The sequence below is a fragment of the Meriones unguiculatus genome, chromosome 6 (genome assembly GCF_030254825.1).
Source record: "Meriones unguiculatus strain TT.TT164.6M chromosome 6, Bangor_MerUng_6.1, whole genome shotgun sequence".
In the NCBI taxonomy this organism is placed as follows: domain Eukaryota; kingdom Metazoa; phylum Chordata; class Mammalia; order Rodentia; family Muridae; genus Meriones; species Meriones unguiculatus.
In genome coordinates this window covers 33,312,188-33,333,842 of record NC_083354.1, presented here as the reverse complement: position 1 = coordinate 33,333,842, position 21,655 = coordinate 33,312,188, and the positions used below count along the sequence as shown (strand labels likewise).

The 21,655-nt window shown below is 52.4% G+C and overlaps 1 protein-coding gene across 1 annotated transcript in view; it reads right to left on the bottom strand.

Moving 5' to 3' along the window:
• The window catches only part of Scn5a (sodium voltage-gated channel alpha subunit 5), a 74,310-nt gene that overhangs the window by 15,775 nt on the left and 36,880 nt on the right, over positions 1-21,655 (bottom strand). The window contains exons 14-20 of the mRNA XM_060385064.1: positions 20,173-20,346; positions 18,641-18,997; positions 15,514-15,951; positions 14,281-14,442; positions 11,685-11,805; positions 10,940-11,094; positions 360-533 (exon numbers count right to left, since the gene is read on the bottom strand). Of these exons, the coding sequence (XP_060241047.1) occupies positions 360-533; positions 10,940-11,094; positions 11,685-11,805; positions 14,281-14,442; positions 15,514-15,951; positions 18,641-18,997; positions 20,173-20,346 (1,581 nt within the window). The remainder of the gene's footprint in view (positions 1-359; positions 534-10,939; positions 11,095-11,684; positions 11,806-14,280; positions 14,443-15,513; positions 15,952-18,640; positions 18,998-20,172; positions 20,347-21,655) is intronic.

The window sequence follows — 21,655 nt, the reverse complement described above, 5'->3', positions numbered from 1 at the left end:
AGCTCGGGAAGGGGGCATCCCACTCCATCTGCTGACTGAGGGCTCAGAGGACACGCTCACCCCTTTGCACTTGCCATCCTGGGACATACCCCAGGCAGACAAGGTCCCCAGGGGTTTGATGGTCCACTCAGCCACAGTTCATGCACTCTCCTCTTCACATGAAATTCCTGTCTCAACCTCCCAGTGGTCTCTTCCTCCCTGATGCCTGGCTTCAGACTCCTGGCTTCCCTCTGCTCACCTGCCCCGCAGCACAGCTGAGCACCCCCTCTTCCACGTGGCGATGCTGCCTGGCCCTGTCATTCTACCCCTTGCCCTGCCGTGAGCCCCTACCATGTGGGCCCCCTCGAGTGCCCACTCACGTCCACAATTAGGAAGTCGAGCCAGCACCAGGCGTTGGTGAAGTACTTCTTGAAGCCATAGGCCACCCACTTGAGGAGCATCTCCAGCACGAAGACGTAGGTGAACATCTTGTCGGCGTACTCTAGCAGCACTTTGATGGTCTTCCGCTCCTCCAGGTAGATGTCCTCAAAGGCCTGTGGGCAAGATAGACAGGGGCTTAGGTCCAGATGGCCACCAAGCAGTTCCCCCTGCAGGGGCCCAATTTCCAGCAGCAGCTGCTGCTCAGGAGTGGGGAAACTGAGGCCAAACACATGTGAAGGGAGGCCTGCCTCCTCACTCAGCTGTTACTCCCTCCCCACCACCATGGATGGCCAGGAGATGGCCAGTGGCTGGCTGGGCAGGGTGCGCCCTCTACACTAGAGAGCGGGTGTTATTTCTAAGTGAGCACGCTCTTAAGATCACTTCCCTGGCTGGGCTTGGTGGTGCAGGCCCGTGATCTGAGCTGTGGATGAGGCCTGAAGACCAGAAGGCCTGAAGAGAGAGATGGGGGAGGGAGGCAAAGGGAGAGGGAAAAGACGGGAGGGGAAGGGGAAGGGGAAGACAGGGGAGGGAGACAGCACTATCAAGGCTAGCCTGGAAAACTTGGTGAGATCCTGCCTCAAAATAAAAAGCAATAAGTAAATAAGTGCTGGGCTGTGTCTCTGTAGTCAGCCCTTCCTTCACATCACTGCAAAAATTAGTAAGTAAATAATTTGAATTAAATAACTAAGATATAGAAAACAGTTAATTTAAGCTTTCCAAAACTTGCCCATTTAAAGCCAGAGAGAGGGGATAGGCTTTGGCTCACAGCTTTCTGTGGGCACAGTGTGAAAAGCTGCTCTGGCTCACCCTCCATCTTGTATTTATTCTACTTATCTTGTATAGTTACCATTTCCATGGGTATTTATATTGGACTTTATTCCAACGATGATTAGAGTCCGTTATAATGACTACACTTAAATAAACAAAAAAACCAGCAACGCTTGGTCCAAAGCAAAATTTTTTTTCCTTTTTTTTGTTTCTTTCTTTTTTGTTTTTATTTGTTGTTTGTTTGCTTTTTTGAGACAGGGTTTCTCTGTGTAGCTTTGGCTATTGTGGATCTCGCTTTGTAGACCAGACTGGCATCGAACTCACAGAGATCCACCTGCTTCTGCCTCCCAAGTGCTGGGATTAAAGGAGTGCTCCACCACACCAGCCAAAGCAGAATTCTCAGTGAACCAGTACAAGCTCTGACGTCCAGACAAGTAGGCTCTCCTCAGGTAACATGTGTACCCTGGGCCCAGAGCCCTTTCCTGGAATGGCTGTGGTCCTGGGACCACCTGTCCCTAGCACTCTAGAGACGACATAGGATTTCCCCTGCTTCTCCTCATTCCCTCCTCTTCCATAGCACTCCTTCCGGCTGCCCTTCCTCCTCTGGTCTCTGGCTGTTCCTTCCCCTCTCCAGCCAGAGTGTGCTCAGAGGCTCCCTGCCTAGGCAACATGTCACGGGGGATCGTGGGGAGCTGCGTCGCTCTGTCACCTCTGGGCCCCTCTGACTTCAGGGCCTGTGCTGCGATCCAGGCAGGAGCGCTTCGGGAGCGCCTGGGGACACACAGCTGAGGCCTCAGTGTGGCTAATTGGGCCTGTGTGGGCAGCACAGTGGTATAGCCCGGCCCTCCGACAGCCGTGGGGTGTTTCAAAATAAAAGTGCAGATCTGTTAATCTACTTATATCTATGTTCTTATTTTTGAAACACGCAAGGCCTGGGGATGTAGCTCAGTGAAAAACATGCACAAGGCTCTGGGCTCGCGCTCCAGAGCTCCACATAAACTCACAAATAAGAGTAAAAAAGTATAGAAATTATCAAAATTGGCATTTCCAGCTTCATGAGCTTACAGGAATGGGCACCAACATTCAGATAGCATCCGTGTGAATGGGTGCATACGCACATGCGCACACACACCCACGGTGTGATTTTACAGGATGCATTAAACATCTGCTCTGAAATTACTTATAAAATATTTTACCTTTTAATCATGTGTGTATTTTTGTATGTGCACCTAAGTGTGGTGCCTGCTGAGGCCAGAAGGCGGCTTCAGATCCCTTGGAGCTGGAGTTAGAGTTGACCGTGAGCTGGCAGCTGTGAGAACTGAACTTAGGCCTCCGGAGAGCAGTAAAATGCTGGCTGTGGAGGACGTAACCCCAGAACTTGGCTGAGGCAGCAGGCTCACCAGTTCCAACTAACATGGGACCACATCTCGAGGCCCCTTCTCAACACCCTGGCAGGACAGCTCAGAGGGCACAGGTGACTGAGAACCTGAGGAGCTGCGTGATGAAGGAGAGCCGAAGTTCTCCATGGCGGATGTGCACGCAAAGGGAGTAATTTTAAGCATAATCCTTTTTAAAAAATCCAAAGCCCAAACCCCAACTCACCAAATGAGAAAACCAAAGAAAAGACTTCTTTCAGCCCGTAATCCGTGCTGAACCCACTGACGTGATACGTTATCACCTGTCAGTCCTTCCAACCGCGGCACGCCTCCCTTGTTCTGAAGCCAACAACGTGTCTGCCTGTTGAGGACGAATCTCTAGATTGCTGATGTCAGAACAAAGGTGTGGTCTGGGGCCAGTGTGAGCAAGCCCCAGGAGAGAAGACCAGTTCACACTGCCCCCATGGAGCACGCGTCTCGTTTGCTGTGTGCCTCTCAGCTGTGCTTGCTATGGTAAACATCCATTGCCACAACGATTAATATGTGAGACCTTTGGTGGTAATGTTCAGTTTGTACAGTCTTGGGTTTTGTGTTAAGGAAGCAGTCAGAGGCGGCTGGAGAGATGGCTCAGTGGTTAAGAGTCTTGGCTGCTCTTCCAGAGGACCTGAGTTCAATCCCAGTACCCACATGGTGGTTTACAAACATTACTAACTCCAGTTTCAGGCGATCCAGCACCCTCTTCAGGCTTCTGTGGGCCCCAGGCACACACATGACGTGTGCACGCGCGTGCGCATACACACACACACACACACACACACACACACACAGGCAAAACAACCACACATGAAAAACAAAGCACCCACCTATCCTGAGACTAGAAAAAAGAATCCCCCTTCCACTCCTTTCTTTAAAAAGTTTTGTGGTTTGCTTTATAGTATGATTTTTAAAAAATCTAATATTTTAATAAAATTTTCTCAGTGGTTTGTCAACTGCTCCAACAAAAAAAACCCACTAATAGGAAGTCAATCTTGCTGTATGTGACATTTCTCTATTCATGTAGATCTACCCTGTGCCTTTCTGGTGTTAGGTATTTTTGTTCCTCTTGGTGCTGGGATGGAACCCAGGGCCTGAGGTGTTTCTAGATAAGAGCTCTGTCTCTGAGTCACACCCCAAGCCCCTACTATTCTTTGGATGCTGTCTGGATTTTAAAGATAAATTTTAGTGATATTTTATTAAATTCTTTCAAACCATTCATTGTTGGAATGTAGTACTATTTCATTCTTTTTTTTTTTTTTAAGTATTGCTTTGGTTTATTTGTGGGGTGGGGACAGGGCGGCTCTGACCTCGTGTCCTTCCACCATGTGGGCCGGGAGGGGTGGGGTTGCACTCAGGCCCTCAGGCTTGGTGGCCAGCATCTTTCCTGACTGGATTAATCTAAAGCCTTCCTACCTGAGACCACAGTGTGGAATCTGTTTGTCATTTTTTTTTTCATGCCTTGTATGATTTTATACTTATTTAACAGAGATCGCTTACATTTTGTTACCAATTATTTTTTTGTTTTCAACAGCAGGAAAATAAGAACAGCAGAGAAGATAACAGTTTCCACCCACATAAAGCAGCATCAACAGCCACAGTCTCTGTATCCTGTTTTACAGGTGGCCATTTTTTTTAATACGAGAAATTTCAAACTCCTTCCTTCTTTTAATTAAATAAGCTGTATTTAAAAAGCTGTTTGTGGGGCTGGAGAGGCGGCTAAGAGGTCAAGAGCACTGGCTGCTCTTCCAGAGGTCCTAAGTTCAATTCCCAGCAACCACATGGTGGCTCATAACATTCTATAGTGATATCTGGTGCCCTCTTCTGGCCTGCAGGTGTGTGTATAAATAATAAATCTTTTAAAAAAGTTGTTTGTATGTGTGTGTGACTCCCCTCTCCACCTTCGAATGGGCTCCAGGAATTGAATTCGGTTCTCAGGCTTGCATGGCAAGTCCTTCATCGGCTGGGCTGTCTCTGTGGTCCATGTAACGTTTTTAGCAGAGTTGTATTTTTTCCCTATGTGACTGCATTATCCACACATCATGAGTAGTATTATTAATTTCAAGTTTTTCTTGTCACATTGGGAAGTGAACTCAGGGCCTCACTCGGTGCTCTTTATAATGATTTTTAAAAATCTCATGTATATTTTATGACTGTTTTTATGTGTTTTATGCATTTATTTTATGTGTTTGCTTGCATGTGTGTCTGTACTGTGTACAGCCTGCCCTGTACCCTCAGAGAGGACATGGGATCTCCTGGAACTGGAGCTACAGGTGGTTGTGAACCACCGTATGGGTGCCGAGATCAAACCCAGGTCTTCAGCAAGAGCAGCCAGTGCTCTTAACCTCTGAGCCATCTCTCCAGCCATTATGATTGCTTTTAAAATATCTCTTGTGTGCATGCAATGTGTATGTGTACTTGGGTGTGTGCACATTCATGTGTGTGAGCGTGAATGGCATAGGCATGTGGGGGTCAGATGGATAACCCTGGGTGTCAGTCTTCACCTGACGCCTGTTTGAGACAGGGTTTCTAATCCGCTGCTATGGACACCGGGAGAGCCGGCCCATGGGCCTAGGGGTCCCCTGTCTCCACCTCCACCTTGCTGAAGAAGTGCTGGGATTTCAGATGTACTCTCTCACATGCAGGTGCACACGGGTGGAAGGGATCCAAGCTCAGGTCCCAGCCCTTGTGTGGCATGCACCCTCCCCCACGAGCCGCTCCCAGCCTGACTGTAAAGTCTTTCCTTCTTTCTTTCCTTCCTTCCTTCCTTCCTTCCTTCCTTCCTTCCTTCCTTCCTTCCTTCCCTCTCCCTCTCCCTCTCCCTCTCTCTCTCTCTCTCTCTCTCTCTCTCTCTCTTTCTCTCAAGACTTGGTCTCACTACACAACTCTGGCTAGCCTGGAGCTCATTCTGTAGACCAGGCTGTTATGGATCTCAGAGACCCACCTGCCTCTGCCTCCTGAATGCTGGGATTTAAAGGTGCGTGCTACCATGCCTGGCCTTGATTCTTGCTTTTATATCCAAGTGTTTTTTTAAATATACTTAATTAATTATACCACTAAGCACTTAAAGATTGTTACCTAATGATTAACAGCTAGAAAGTAGTTAAATGTCTTTTCCGTATTCTTTTAACTTTAATGAAAATATTTCAAGTGATTTACCACTAATGATGGCAGAGGCTGAACTTTTCAGTAAATAAAAAAAAAATGTTTTCTTTCTGTCATCATCGGGTTTTGTGCCTTTATTTGGATAATTGTATGTTATCTATTTTTGTTTCTACTCACATAAGTAGATTTTAGGACCTATCATCCTAGAACATACATGTGATCTTCCCAATCTTTAAAGTCCACTGCTGGACCCCATTAGCACTTTACAGCACTCTTGCACAATTATTTCTGAGAATGAACGCTGAGATCTGAAAACTGCTGAGTCTTCTTTTTTGTTCTTAAAGGTTATGAAGCCAGCTTTAGTTTTAACAGGAATAATCTATGTAATTTCCATCTTTTTTTTTTTTCTTTTTGAGGCAGGGTTTGTCTGTGTAGTCTTGGCTATCCTGGACTCTCTTTGTAGACCAGGCTGGCCTTGAACGCAGAGATCCGCCTGCTTCTGCCTCCTGCCTGTAATCTGCTGGGATTACAGGTGTGTGCCACTGCACGATGCTGTACGTTCCATCTTTTCATACATGAGAATATTCTTTCTTTCCTTAAATATTTATTTATTTTTATCTTACATATAGGAATGTTTTGCCTGCATGTGTATGCATGTATGTGCACCGTGTGTGCAGTGCCCATAGAGGCCAGAAGAGGGCATCGGATCCCCTGAAACTGGAGTTACAGATGGTCGTGAGTGGCCATGTGGGTGCTGGGAAGGGAACCTAGCTCCTCTACCAGAGCAATGAGCACTCTTGGCGACTTAGCCATCCTGTTAGGCCCTAGTTTATTGCGATTGTGTGTGTGTGTGAAGGTGCCCATGGAGACCAGAAGAGGGTATCAGATCCCTCTGGAGTCACCTGTGGTTGTGAGCTGCCCAGTAGGTGTGCTGGAAACCCAACTCCGTCCCTGTACAAGGGCACAGCATGATCTTAACCGCCGAGCCATCTCACCAGCCTCCAGGTTAGAATATTCTAGACAGCAATGGAAGTGTTTTCTTCTTTCAGACCGTCATAAACGCTGTCCTGGGAGTCATGGGGAATTAGACTAGCTAGTGATTTATGATTATATGTCGAGGAGTTAGCTATAAATTTTATGACAATATGCTATTTACTTTCTAATTCATTAATTCACATTTTTTATTTCGTTAACCACATCCTTTGGTTTGCTCATGATTGTCTTGTTCCTACATTTATAATTTTTAAAAGGATTTTATTAACTGACTGAGACTGTGTGGGAGAGGGGGTTGGTGAATGTGTGCGTTCTGCTGTGTGTGGGGTCGGAGGACAATCCTATGGCTTTGGTTCTCTTCTTCCACCTTTGCATGGCTTTGGGGAAGGAGCGCAGGTTGCCGGGCTTGGGTGGCAAGGACCTTTATCTGCTGAGCTATGTGGCTGATCTTGTATTTCTAATTCCTTCAATTAAACAATTGATTGGTCACTCAAAAAATCTTGGAAAAAAAAAAAAACCTTGTCAATTGGATTCAGTAACAGATTTAAAATACTCAGTGTATCATAGATCTATCCTAAAATGTCAGAATAGTGGCATGTTAGGAAATCTATTTAGGTGGGAAAAAAAAGATTTTAAAAGCATAATTATCTCAATGGCTGTGAAAATACTTGTGAAAAAGCTGATAAAAGTAGACGAAAATCTTAATTTATTCTCTTCACTGATAAAAATGTTTCTCTATGAATTTTCCTCTGATTACAGCATTGGCTGCATCATATATGCTATTCTCAGCATGTTCTATTCAAGCTTTCCCTGTCAGTGTTTTCTCTATGCGTGTATATCCACCTGCCTTCCTGCTTATGTAAATGTGTATATATGTATGTGTGTATGTGTGTATGCATATATGCATGTGTCTTTCTATCTGTCTCTGTGCTAGGGATCAAAGCAGAGCTTGCATACTCTAGGCAAATGCATCCTCAGACTCTGATTTTGGTATTTATAGCAGCTTCTTTATCTGTAGAATTGTTTTCATAGTGATTCTCATTTTACAAGGTTCCTGTAATAATTAACTGAAATTAATATTTGTAAAATATTTAAAACAGTGCCTGGTACATAGCTCTACATAAGTGTTAATTAGTTATTAACGTTCCTTCCTTCCTTCCTTCCGGGCCTTCTGCTGTGTTGTTCTCTCTACTTGCTTTGTCACACACCTACCACAGGGAAGGTTTGGTATCACTGCACCTGACTGCTTTTTTAATTTTCTCCTCATAGTATTTTTGCTTTAGGGTTAAGTGCTATGTGATCCCATGTAATAATCATAATAGTTGCATTCTAATTTTTAAAAATCATTGTGTTTTTACGTGTATGGATGTTTTATCTGCATGTATTTCCATGTAATGTGTTTTCCTGGTGCACACTGAGGCCAAAAGAGGGCAGCACATCCTCTGAGACTGGAGTCACAGGCAGCTATGAGCTACCACACGGGTGCAGGGAGTCAAACCCAGGTCCCCTGGAGGAGCAGCCAGTGCTCTGAACTGCTTAGTCATCTCTCCAGCTCCAATAGTTGCATTTTCAGAGTATTTTACTTTTATTCCTATATACGTATGTCTGCATGTGGGGAACATGCATGTGAGTTCAGGTGTCCACCGACGGCAGAGGTGTTGCGTCCTCTGGAGCTGCAGTCACAGGCAGCTGTGAGGCGCCCCCTGTGTCCTCTCTACACAAGCGCAGTGTGCACTCTTCCCAGTGGACATCTTCCCAGCCTTGTGGTTGTATCTCAACTGTAGGTTGCTTTATTGTCTGATCCCAGGCCTTTTTCCTTGAATTCAACATTGTTTAATATTAACACACCAACAAAAATGTCCTGATTTCTGTGTCATCTCTGTTAATGTGAGAAAAAATAACTGGTTCTGAGAGAAGAAAATAATTCTACTGTTATTCAAAATGTTCTAATGCGGGGGCTGGAGAGACGGCTCACCAGTTACAAGCATGAACTGCTTTTGTAGAGGACCAGAGTCTGGTCCCCAGCACCCACAATGGGCAGCTCACAACCACATGTAGCTCCAGGAGGATCTGACAACCCTTCTGGCCTCCATGGACATACCTGTGCACATACACATGCACATAGACACAGAGATACACACATAGACACACACATACATACATATGCATGTACACGACGACACCACACACACACACAATCTTCAACGCTAAATTGACTGGATCTAAAATTACCATAGAAGCACCTGTGGTCACATCTGTGAGTGTGTTTCCAGATGGGATTAACTAAGCAGTTAATCCGCTCACAGGTTGGGGAAAAAAGAAAAAAAGAAAAAGCAAGACGAGGGCAGAAAGTCACCTCTCCCTGCTTCTTGATCAGCCAGGCGTGGTCAGCAGCGCTGTGCTCCAGCTGCCTTGCCTCCCCAGCCAGGATGGACTGCGCTCTCTCACTGTGTGACCCCAGACCAGTCTTTCCATCCTTAGGGTGCTTTTGCTCAGGTATTTTATCATAGCAAGGGGAAAGTAACTAATACACATCCCTAATGCAAAAAGAAAAGTGAAATTTGAAACCTTTTGAGATCTGATGTGACACCTAAATCCCAAATTTTGAGCATTTATGAAATTTGGGTTTAGGGTGCTCAACTGGTAGTTTTACGCAAATAGTCTCAAATGCCCAAACTTCTAAAATATGAAACAGTTCTGGACCCAAGCATTTTGGATTAAAGGTATTCAGCCAGCTAAAATTTTGTTTCATGATTGGTCACTTTGTTGCACATGGCTGATATATTTTCAAGGTCAGAGTCCTTTTCCTTTTAAAAAGTGAATTTTATCCGGTTACATTTATTATTAAGATGTGCTTGATCTTACTTGACTGTATAATTTTTTGTTTTTTACACTTCCTGTTGCTGCTTCTTTTTTTTCTTGTAAGATCTCTATTTTCTTAATTTTCCCCCCTCAGCACTTTGGAAGGGATGTAGTTTGCTTTCTGTTAAACAAGTTTATAACTTGAAATAACACAGGCAGACTTCTTTTTCCCAATATATCATTGACGTGGTTTTTTAGCAACAGTGCTTGGCTGTCTACCCTGATTAGATTCACCAGATGCTTGCCAAAACTCCTCCTCACTTATGCCAGCCTGAGATTTTCCTGCACAACCCAGACTAAATGGCTCTGGCTGCCCTTGTTTGTGGCTGTTTAAAAACAAAACTTGTTAACATATTGTCAAATCATACTTCTCTGAAACCTACGGAGACTTGGCTTCGGCTGCTGATGGTAAAACAGCAGGCAGGCTGCGAGTCATGGCTCCAGGCCCACTCTAAAGCAGGCAGGGGCATTCGAAGTGCTCCCTATCCTCATGCTGCCAACAATGCAAGTGTTTGCTCCCCACGTCCTCTGGACTACTCCCATCCCTGCTCACTGACATCTCCAGGGCTGGCCCATCTCTGTAGAAGGCCTATAGGCTCAGAGCTGGTGCTTGAAAGCCAAACGGGGGCTTATGGAGGGTCTCACCCCTCCTCCTTGGCTGTCCTCCACTGTGAGCCTGTAGGCTTACTCCAGGGAGTCCTCCCTAACTGTCCTAGCTCTGCATGACCTCTCCTCACTCAGAGTTCTCCGTTCTTAGTCTATTCTATCTTGCATTGATCTTTGACATCTCAAATCTGCTGAATATGGTTTCTCCAACTAGAGCAGAAGACCTTGAGGCCAGAAACACAGAGAGCTTAGAAAAGACCATCGAATGCATGAAGGGTCATGATCACAGACTCCGGAACCTGACTGCCTGTGTTCGCGTACAGTTTTGAATGGTGGGGATGGGGGCTGCTCTTTCCATAGAAGCTGATGTACACACAGAATGTGACAATGTGTGAACGACAAAGCTCAGACTGTGGCCCACGGAAGGCAAGGGTGGTATGGAGCCAGTGCTTGCCCGTCAGTCATGGCTGTAGTCTAATGGCCTCACAGCATGTCTGATGCAGAGGGCAGGTGGATGAGTTCCAACGTGGGAGGCTGCAGATGCAGGGAAAACGATTTCCCTTTCATGGAACAAGTCAGTGGGCTGGACACAGGCCGGTGCCAGCCCTTCTGCTGGCCTCCACAGGGGCTGTGGGTGTGAGGCTTCTGAGCCTGCTCTGCTCCAGGGGGCCTGGGCGGCACATCTCCGACCGAGGCACAGCCCTGCTCTGGGTCTTCCCGCTGCCCTGCTGCCCTCCCCCAGCCCCGCCCGCCCAGCCCCACACCCCCAGCGGTACCAGCGCTCCGCTGCTCAGCAGGATCATGAAGATGATGAAGGTCTCGAACCAGCTGTGCTCCACGATGCGGTAGCAGGTCTTGCGCAGCCGCCACCAGACCTTCCCAGGGGCCTGAGTGGTGTCCACTGTGCAGCAGGGACAGCGTCGGACACAGCCTGCGGAGGAGGGGGAGGGGCACAGGCCCTTGAACAGCGAGGTCTGGTGGCCGAAGGCTGGTCCTCGAGGGAATGGCTGAGAGAAGGGCTGTGATGACGGGGGTATGGCGTGGGATCGCGGGGCGGGAGGACTGTGGATGCTCTCTGCAGAGCCGCACACTCAGCGAACACTGGGAAGAAGCTGGCTGCACTGACCTGGGGCGGGTCTGGGGACGGCATGGGTGTCACCCTGTTCCCCTCAGGAAATAAACTCTGGGAATACTCATGTCCCGAGATCCACCCCATCTTTTCAGCGTCTGGGCCTTGGGGATGTCTGGTGGAGCCCTAAGTGACTGCCAACACCACGGTGGCACATGATGGAGACCCACATCCGCCCTCCAAATGCCACATTCACAAAGCTGCGGATGTCGGCCACCAGCACGGCCATACCGCGCAGCGCGGGGGTAGCCAGGGGCAGACTGCGTGGCAAGGTGAGCCTGGGTTAAGGTGGTGCCCGCCGCACCACAAGCACGGGGCTGGCATCCCTTGTGAGGCAGGCCAGCGCTGCACCAGCAGACCCCCCAGGGGTGGTGGCTGAGGGCCGCCAGTACCTTCAGGGAAGCACTCCTCCGGATCCTTGACGTCCTCCCCGAGGTCTGGGATTTGCTCCAGGAGATCGGCGGTGTTGGTCATGTCGGCCGTGCTGCCCTCTGAGTAACTTTCCTCGGCGGTCTGTGGGGAGTGAGCAGCGATGGCCGTGGGCTGAGGACAAGCCTCCAGCCCCGGCCTGGCATCTGGGGGAGCCCAGGTGGGCCCCTCTTTGCACATCCTGGGAATCTGCCTGCCGAAGAGCCACTTAGGGAGGGCAGAGCAGAGCCTCGGCTTCGGGACTCTGGGTCTACAGGTCTGGTTCTGGTTTAGGGATGTAGAGGAATGAGGGGCTTCGGGAGAACTCAAGGGCAGAAATGCATCTAGCTTGGGCCGGACAGACGAGTGGGGGAGACAGCGGGGACACCTGCTTGTACGCGGACGCACATCCAGAACAGACTCAAAACCAAGACACAGGCACACAGCAGCAAGTCACACCTGCAGAGGACAAGCCAGCAACAGCCCATGCATCCTGCCCAGCTCACACAGGTGGTGTTGGGTGGGGGCAGAGAAAGCGCTGGAACTGGCCCTCCTTGGCCCTAGACCTTGATAACTTGCTTGGTGCCCAGGGAGGCGCCAGACCAGAGGTTCTCAACCTGTGGGTCGCGACCCCTTCGGCAACCCTCCAAATACACATTAGGGTTTATAATGAGGAACTGTGTTAAAGAGTCACAGCATTGGGAAGGTTGAGACCTGCCACTGTAGGGCACCCGACAGCCTGTGCGTGTTTGTGGGTACTCGTGGGTAATATCGGAGGTCTGTGGGTAGAGACAGCAGCCTGTCCCACCACTCTGAACCCTGCAGCTTAGCTGGCCTCTCCTCCGGGACAGGCCAGCCAGTGAATTGGCAGCCGGGGTCGTCATCGCAGGTCTCCGGGTGGGACAGCACAGGGGGCCGGCTCAGAGCTCTGAGCTCCCCAGTGGCACCCGCTGAAGTCCACTCCAGAGAACCTGCCCATGGCCCTGGCCTAGCAGCTTTCTTCTCCCCCTCTGCTTCTCTTGTGGCCCTCCTGGCCTCTCCAGTGAGCATTGCCCCATGAGTCCGGAACTTGGACAGAAGAGTCAGAGGGCTTCCGTGGAGAAAGGAGCCGCTGTCTGCTTCCGCCCACTCTCACTCCTGCCTCAGCTGGCTGCCTAAGGCCAGGGGAGGCTCTCAATGGCCTGGCTACGTGGCTCCCGCTGCCTTCTTTGTGCTCCCTGGGATGAACCAGCATGCTTATATCTGCGCCTCATGTCTTCTCACTGCTGAGGTTTGTGGTGGAGAAGCGCTAGGTCTCAGGGGAGAGGACCGCCTGCTTGGAGTGGCTCTGTCTCATGGTCCCCATGCAGGCTTTGCAGACTGCGTAAGGCACAGAGAATGGTCAGGGAGTTCTTGGACCCAGCTGCAGGAGGGAGGAAGCGCCTCCCTTTGCCTCTTCTCTCTTTTTCTGAGCCTCAATTCAAGCTGCCTCCTACCTTGAACTCCTCATCCTCCTGCCTCTGCTCCCCATGCACGGGTCACAGCTGTGGGCCACCACTCCATTTACGTAGTGCTGGGGATCAAGCCTGGGGGTCTGTGTGCTGGGCAAGCACCCTACCAACCCAGCTACGAGCCCAGCCCGGGAGGAGTCCTTCTCTTTCGGAACCACAGACATCTGAAGGGAAGATGCCACAAAGCTCCGTATAAGGTTCGCCCTCTCTCCTGAGGCTTGGCAACCTGAATCCTCCTACTCCACGTGTTAGCCATCTAGGGAGCCGGCTGTGACCCTGTCAGGTCACAGTCCACCAGGGACTCGTGCTCCGAGTACCCTAGGGCCTGTCTTACAGGACAGCAGCGGGCTGAGGGCTGAGGTCACCGGCACTCTCTGAGCACATGACCTCCTATCCACATGCTTGAAGCAAGTGAGGCTGAGCAGCGTGGCAGGCTGCGGCATGGGTCCCTTGGCTGCGGGGCTTAAGACTCACTCACAAGTGCAGAGGGGCCAGGCGGGTCACACATACAATGGGGCGGGTAGTGCTGCTGCAGACCAAAGAGCTCCAGCCGAGCCTGGGGAATGGCTAACCTCCTCTTTACAGCACAGGGTGCCACTCTTGAGTTTCCAAGAGGAACAAGAAATGCAGATTTTTTTTTTTTCCTAAACAAAAAAGCTCCCAAGTAATTGGCAATGTTAATTCAAAGTAAAGCCTTTATGTGGCCGCAGGCTAGGCAGAGGCCCCCGGTGACTGGTATGGCAAGGACTGTTCTGAGAGATGGCTCAAGTCCTCCTTGCATTGGGGGTAGGCTGGGGGGGGGGGGGGGGAGTCACAGGACAAACGCTTGTCAAGTGAACACAGGGACAGAGTGTGAGGACAGGGGAACACACAGAAGTGCTGGCTTCGTCCAGCCTCAGGGTCCACGACTTTCTTGTGGCCTTGGGGTGGGTACCGTCTCTGCCTGTCAGGATGCTGGCTTCCCGCCCTCCTCTCTCACTGGGTCCCCTTGCTGTCTGAGACCCTGGCTATGGTTTCCCTTTGTAAACACAGCCTGCGCTGTGGCCTGGCACAGCCTGGCTTGGGCCCCAGCGACAGACCCCACTGTTACCTCACTGCACCCCGGGGCCCGGGGCTCCGCCTTCCGCTCTTGCTGCCAGTCTGCCTGAGACGTACTGGCCTCAGCTTCAGAGGGTGTGGTCTCTGACACCTGGCTCCTGCGCCTGGGCTCCTGGGTGGGCTCTAGGCCACCAGATACAACCTGGGATTCCTGCTGAAGAGACCCCATGAGCACAGCCTAAACACCGGGCAGAGGGTCTCCAGGGCCCTGGCTTCGTGGGCTGCGGCCCCTGCCCACTGCCTCCTAGCCTCTTCATGAACCTCCACCCACTAGAGATCCCTTTCCTGCTGTCTTGGGTTATTAAGTGAGAGGTTCCTGTAAGGATGGGCAGAGGACCCATAGCCAAAGCTCAGCACATTTCAGTCCCCCTAAAAGGGCATAGCTGGACCATGAGGCATATCTTAGCAATGGTACCAACTCTACTCAGAAGGATTTGCTAACTTCTCAAGTCCCCAAGATTTCCACAAGTCTCTCTCTCTCTCTCTCTCTCTCTCTCTCTCACACACACACACACACACACACAAGCATGTGCGCATGCCATGTCCTATGCACGAGTGACTGGAAGCTGAGCTGCTGGTGACCCCAGCCCCCTTAACCGCTGCTGCAGCCCTACAACTCTACCAGAAGGGCCAAAGCTTGACTGTGAGGCCATCTGAGGCAGCACGGGTCAGGCCCAACCAGGGCCAGCTGAGGAAGCATCCAGGAAGGGCCACCAGCATGGAAGGCAGGCCCTGGTCATGCTTGACCCAGGGAGCTAAGGAAGGGCCATGGAGCCCAGCTCAGGTCAAGGGAAGCCTGAGGGGCAGACACTCCATGCTGGCCAGACTCTGGTCCCAAGTGTTAAAAATAACACGTGAGAGATAAGATAGCGCCGTCTCTCACACCTCCATCTCAGAGATGCTTATTTTTAAATCTCAGAATTGGCCTCAGGCATGGGAGGAGGGGAAGGAATGGCCGTGAGGTCATCAAACCACAGCCCTCTCCCACCCGGACATTTGTCCCTGCTGGCTCTGCCAGACAACAGTCAGCGTCGGTGCTGGGGGTGGGGGTGCCTCGCTTTCACTGTCTATAAAGTTAGCCAGGCCTGGATACTAACTTCCAGGATGAATGGACAACAGCTGGACTCGGCTCCCTCCTGAGGGGACAGCTGCTGTGGGGCTGGCCTGCTGAGGTAGTCTGGACCCCACACCAGCAGGTGCCTGCCCCCTCGGGGCAGGGACTGACCTGTTTGCTGGATTCTTCCTCAGTGCCATCCTCCTCATCCTCCTCCTGGTCGTCCGTGTCTGACTCAGCCACGGCGATGGGCACACACACGGGCTCCGAATCCCCGGGGGTGCCCTGGCTGGGTCGCTTGTCTTCCTCGAATCGTGTTTCCTTCCGGGCCGGGGGCACCCTCTCCACCTCTGGGGGTGGCGGTGGGGACCTGGGGGCAGCCACGCAGCTGGGCAGCTGGCCGCGGGCGGTGAGAGCCTCGGGCTTCTTGGGTCGCCGCCTCAGGAGGCTGCAGCAGAAGTCCCAGGTGGCCCGCTTGACGAAGCGCATGCCCCGCTGGATGCGGGCCAGGGCCAGCTGGAGGTTGTTCATCTCGCCGTCCTCGTCGGGGGCCGTGAGGTTGTCTGCGCTGAAGGAGCTGAGCAGCAAGGCCAAGAAGAGATTCAGGACCTGTTGAGGGAGGCAGCGGGTCAAGTTCACCCAGGCACTGCTGGGCCCTGGGGGGGGGAAACTGAGGCTACTGTGATGACAGACAGAGCGTGGGATGCTGGACTCTCACACACCCCCTCCTTCTCTTCATCTACGCAAGAAAAACGAATTTAAATTCTGTCTGGGAAAGGCCCAGTCAGACAGCCACAGTGAAAATTCAGTGTCGGGTCCCCGTGTTTCAGCTCGGGGTCAGAGGGCAGATGGGGAAGAGCCTCAACCAGGCACCAGCAACCCTACATTCAGGCCTCCCTTCCCCCTCCTGCTCTGGATGAATGAGGCAGTAGAGCACAGTGGGGAGGGTGGTCCCAGAGAGCCCTCCTGGGAAGTGGGGAGTCAGAGACAAGGCAGAGGTCCCCAAAGAAACTACTCCCAACCCTAAGGGCTCTGGTGAGTCTGTGGGTAAGAGGGAGGCCTTTAGCCTTGGCTCCCCACAGAGGCGGGCTACCTGCTCAGCATCTGTCTGTGTCTAGAGACACAGGGTCTTGGCCCCTTCCCATGGGAGGGACACAGGAACACGAGCAGAGAAGGGACAACGGCAGGAGACAAGAAACGCAGCAACACTCATGTCTCGAATTGGGTGTGACGAGACAAGGTGTACTGCCCAGCCCCATGGAGGGGAAATGAAGATGGCGGCGGGCCGGTGAGCCTATCTGCCCCCAAACTGGGGGTGAGCATTCTGGTGAAGGTGGCGGTGATTGTGAGGACGAGGCCCAGTAAGAAGGCGTTGATTAAATGGAACAAGCATTCCCATGGCAGCAAAGGCCAAAGGTGCTTCTGTGCCAACTCTCTGGAGAAATGTCCTCACCAGGGACGAGGGATTCAGTATTAATGAAAACTGCTCACAGTGCCAACCTCTAGCCTGGCCCCTGGCCTCTGGCTTTGGGTCTAAGCACAGCCTGCCTTTCCCTGTTCCTGCTGCTCACTGTGGGCCCTCACCCATCCCTGGTCACACAAGTCCTGGCTCCCTAGGGAAGTCCTGGCTCCAAGCTTCAGGCAAGGTAGGAGGCCTTGTCCACCCACTCAGAACCCCTCTCCAGCTTCCGAAATTCGGTTTCTTCCAGGGCTTCCCCGTCAGTCACTCGTGGCTCCCAGCCTCGCTTGATCGCTTCCCGTTTCAGCAGCTCGCTTGCTTCCACCCACGCGGCTGGCCTCAGCAGCGGCCCTGTTCCCGAGGCGGCAGCGTGGGCTGGCAGCAGCTGCCCTCCTCCAGAGCCTCTAATCTTCCTGTCCCCAGGCAGATCCGCTCAGAAATGGCAGGGCTCTGTGTGAGGGGCGGCTCAGCCTGGCATCAGGCTGAGTGCTGGGCACATTTACTTTCGGCTTTTTTTTTTTTTTTTTTAACAGAAAGAGTCTGGCAGCCCCTGTGGCCAAGTAGGGGACTAAGTGAGGCTCCACCCCAAGGGGCAGCTACTTTGACGGGGCCCTGAGCTTTCTGCCTGGGGACTGAGGGGGTGGACAGTCTGTTGGGGCCTGGCCTGGCCTGGCCGAGGCCCCTGGAGAGGGAACACAGGCAGGTTTGGGGAATGGCTCTGCAGCCCGTAGTTCTCATCACACACCACGTTGCTGGGATGGCCCTGCTGCCCAGGAGGGACCTGGTAGCCACAGTGGGGCCAGACTGTGCGAGACTGGCTGTGTGTGTTGGTCTCCTACGTGTCCAATAACGTGGCTCCTGTCCTGAGCCAGGGACTTACTTTAACCTGTGTCTTCTGAGCTGGGAGCCTTCCTCAGTTTCCCTAGCTGGGAAGGAGTGACCCTGCGGGGTCTTCCTTAGGGGCACTGATCAGTTGCTCCTGTCTGAGGGTTATTTCCCCACATCTCTCAAGCTGGGGAGCAGCACCAGCATTTGGCCTAGGCCGCACTTCCCTGGGTCAGCCCACCAACAGCCAGTATGAACGTTTGCCTGCAAGAAATGCTTAGGGAGTGTCTGTTACTCTGAGCAGAAAAGCATGGGGTGATTCATTGGCAACGAGGGACCAGTCAATTAGGAAATGAATGAGTTCGAAATCAGCAATCCGCGAACACGCGTGAAGATGAGTGTGCAGATGAATTAATGAGCGAGGTGCAAGGAAGGAGGACTCAGTGAAGGGCTGTTGGATGGCGCGAACAGCCTGTTGGATAGGTCGGAAGGGTGGAGATCGAGGGCTGTGAGGGCAGGCTGGCGGAGGGCAGAGAAGAGAGGAGACAGATGCGGGCAGCGTGGACGGGGCCCTGCACGAACGGATGTGTGTGTGAACGGAAGTTGCTGGGCAGCGAGGGAGTGGCCGGACGAGCGCCTGGTGAGTGAATGCACGGATGGACGGAAGGGGCGCTAACCGAGTAGACAGGCGAGAAGGTGGGAGGTGAGGGGTGACGAGGCCATAGACGGCTGGATAGGTGAGCACGTTGCTGAGCAGAGGGACGGAAGAACGAATCCTGACTAGACCTGCTGTTGGTGGATGGGTGTGTGCCCGGGTGTGAGGACGCATGGTCGGGTAGACAGGGAGAGATGGGTAGACGAGCAAGCCGATGAGTGAGCGGGCAGGCGATCGGGCCTGCGGGAAGGTGGGCTACCGACAGCTGGCTGGGTAACTGGCCAGAGAGCGGGGTGGGCAGATGAAGGGACGGAGGGGCGGGGCGGGGCGGCGCGCACTGCGGGCCTCGGCTGACTCACCACCAGGTTGCCGATGACCATGACGAGCAGGAAGACCAGCAGGCACAGGGACTGCCCCGACACCTCCATGCAGTCCCACATGGTCTCGATCCACTCCCCGCAGAGGATGCGGAAGATGATGAGGAAGGCGTGGAAGAAGTCCATCATGTGCCAGCGCGGCAGCAGGCCGGAGTCGCTGATGCGGTGCCTCAGCTCCGAGTAGTTCTTGCCGAACAGCTGCATGCCCACCACGGCGAAGATGAAGACGATGATGGCCAGCACCAGGGTCAGGTTGCCCAGGGCGCCCACGGAGTTCCCGATGATCTTGATGAGTGTGTTCAGCGTGGGCCAGGACTTGGCCAGCTTGAAGACGCGCAGCTGGGAAAGGAGAGAGCAGTGCCTGCTGACAGGTGTGGGCCTCTGCGACTCTCGGACATCGGCCCCAGCTCCTGCCAGAGAGCCCCGGAGGCCCTGTTTTCCCTGACGCACAGCCCACTAGTTTCTCTGAGGGAAAGGCTGCTGATTTTTGCCACAATGTGTGGAAAGCCGGCCGCCCAGGTGCCAGCCTGTGTCAGGACTGGGCTGCAGCCCGTCTCTTCCCGTTAGACCCCCTCTGTCCCACACCAACCTCCGCCTGCCTACCCTCATTCCAGGGCAGCCCCGTGGATTCCCCCAGCCTGCTGTGCCCTAGTGAACCGGTTCCCGTCAGGCACTTCAGGCCGGCTCAAGCCATCGACTCACCCAATCCAGCTCTCTTTCTTTCCTCTGAGCCACCACAGGGAAAGATGGCAGTGCTTCTACTTACTGGGCCTCAGGGTGCCCTAGGCTGTGCTTAGACTTAGCATGGGTTTCTGGTGCCCACACAGGCTGGCATGGTTACTACCCCCCTTTGGTAGTCAAAGTAACTTCTGTAAGTTCCTTGGCTCACAGGAATAAGGCCAGAATTAGAGCCAAACAGCCTGGGTTTTCCTTGCTGTTCCTACATCCTCCACTGGAGCTGCTACAGTCCTCCTCCAGGAAGCCCTCCCTGACCACACCACTAGCCCCTACTGGGCCTCGGGTATTCTGAGCTCCACGTGTAAGCCATAGACAGCAGATTCAGTGACATCTGAGATCCACTGAACTTGCCTCTGTGCTTTAGCAAGATCCTGGGTAATTTAAGCACTTGCAAGTTAGGAAAAAGAAAAAAGCCATTTCTGTAGGCAATGCCCTGAGCAAGCCGCCATAGACCTGTGTCTAGCTTATGGCTCTGGGGACTTTATGTCTCGGAGGTTACTCTCTCATCCACCAGCTGGGGACATTTTAACATGGACCCCACTCCTGGATCCCGTCAGGACTAAGGAGGTACATGAAAGGCTGCGTCATCATCAGCTGTTCCCCCCAGAAACATCTCCTCTGGGCCAGGCACCCAGAAACACTTAAAAAATGTCTTGACATCACCAGAGTGTGAGAGAGCAAAGGCATCGTGTCTGGACAGCGGCCGCAGGGAGGGGGTTCCCAGTCCTCACTCCACCCCCTATCGACCCCCCCCCCCCGCAGGGCCCAGCGGGTACCAGGCGGAAGGAGCGGAGCACAGACAGGTTGCCCATGCGGGACAGGCCCAGCTCCATGAGGCTCAGGATGACGATGATGCTGTCGAAGATGTTCCAGCCTTGCTGGAAGTAGTAGTAGGGGTCAAGGGCGATGATCTTGAAGGTCATCTCTGCTGTGAAGATCCCCGTGAAGACCTGCAGAGAGAGCGCGGTCAGCGGGTCCCGAGCGCGGGCTGGAGGCCCCGGCCAGCAGGCACCCCGCTTCCGGACTCCCGGCCAGCGTCCTCCCCCACCCCCGCCCCAGGCCTCCGGGCTGCTGGCCGGGCTCAGCAGCTCGGAAACAGCCCACACTCATCACGGGCTGCACAGACATGCAGCTCTCACAGCCATCGGCAGGGGCAGCCGGGGCGCCTCACGGCACCCGGAGCTCGGCCTCTCCCAGGCCCCCACACCCTTTCCACAAGCCGGTTTTTCATAACAACAACCACTGCCGGCCACGTGCAGGCGTTGCTCCAGGTGCTTGTGGGTATTTTTGTTTTGTTTTTGTTTAGTTTTTTGAGACAGGGCTTCTCTGTGTAGCCCTGGCTGTCCTGAAACTCACTCTGTAGACCAGGCTGGCCTCAAACTCAGAGATCTGCCTGCCTCTGCCTCCTAAGGGCTGGGATCAAAGGTGTGCGTTATCACCACCCTGTGGGTTTTATGTGTGTGTGAGTGTATGTGTGTCTGTGTGTGTGTGTGTCTGTGTGTGGTGTGTGTGTGTCTGTGTCTGTGTGTGTGTGTGTAGGGCTGTGTGGCCCTTACATAGGTGTAGAGGCCAGAGAAAGACATCAAGTACTCTGCTCTACAGCCCTGACTTCCCTGAGGGGGTGTGTCACTGAACCTGGCTGGCCCTGAGCAGGCCTCAGGGACGCTCTGTCTCTGCCACCCACATCACTGGGGTTACAGGCGTGCATGGCCACACCTGGCTTTAAAACGATGTGTTTTTTGTTTGTTTGTTTTGTTTTCCTTTTGGACAAGCTCTTCACTCTGTGGCCTTGGTGGCCCGGAGCTCTCTTTGCAGGATGGTCTTGAACTTGTGGAGAAGTTCCTGTCTTTACCTCTTCAGTGCTAGGATTAAAGGTGTGGGTCACTGTGCCAGGCTAAGCCTGGCTTTTCATGTGGATCCTAGGGATTTGAACTCAGATCCTTATGCCCGCCTGGCAAGCACTCTTACCCATGAAGACATCTCCCCAGCCCATGTGAATTTTTAAAAACTCATCCAAAAACCTGATAGGAGAGCATCGCTGTTCCATTTTACATGTAAGGAAATTGAGGCACTGAGGACCCTAGCTATCTAGGGTCACGAAGCTACAAAGCTCAAGAGCCTATTAAGAACATAGTCACAGGGCTGGGCTGGTCGCGCCCATGGCCTGCAGCTGAGGCCTAACACAAGTAAACTTAAAAACTTAAAATAAAAAAATAATAATTTTGTTTCATTTTTTGATTTTTTTTGGTTCTTGAGTGT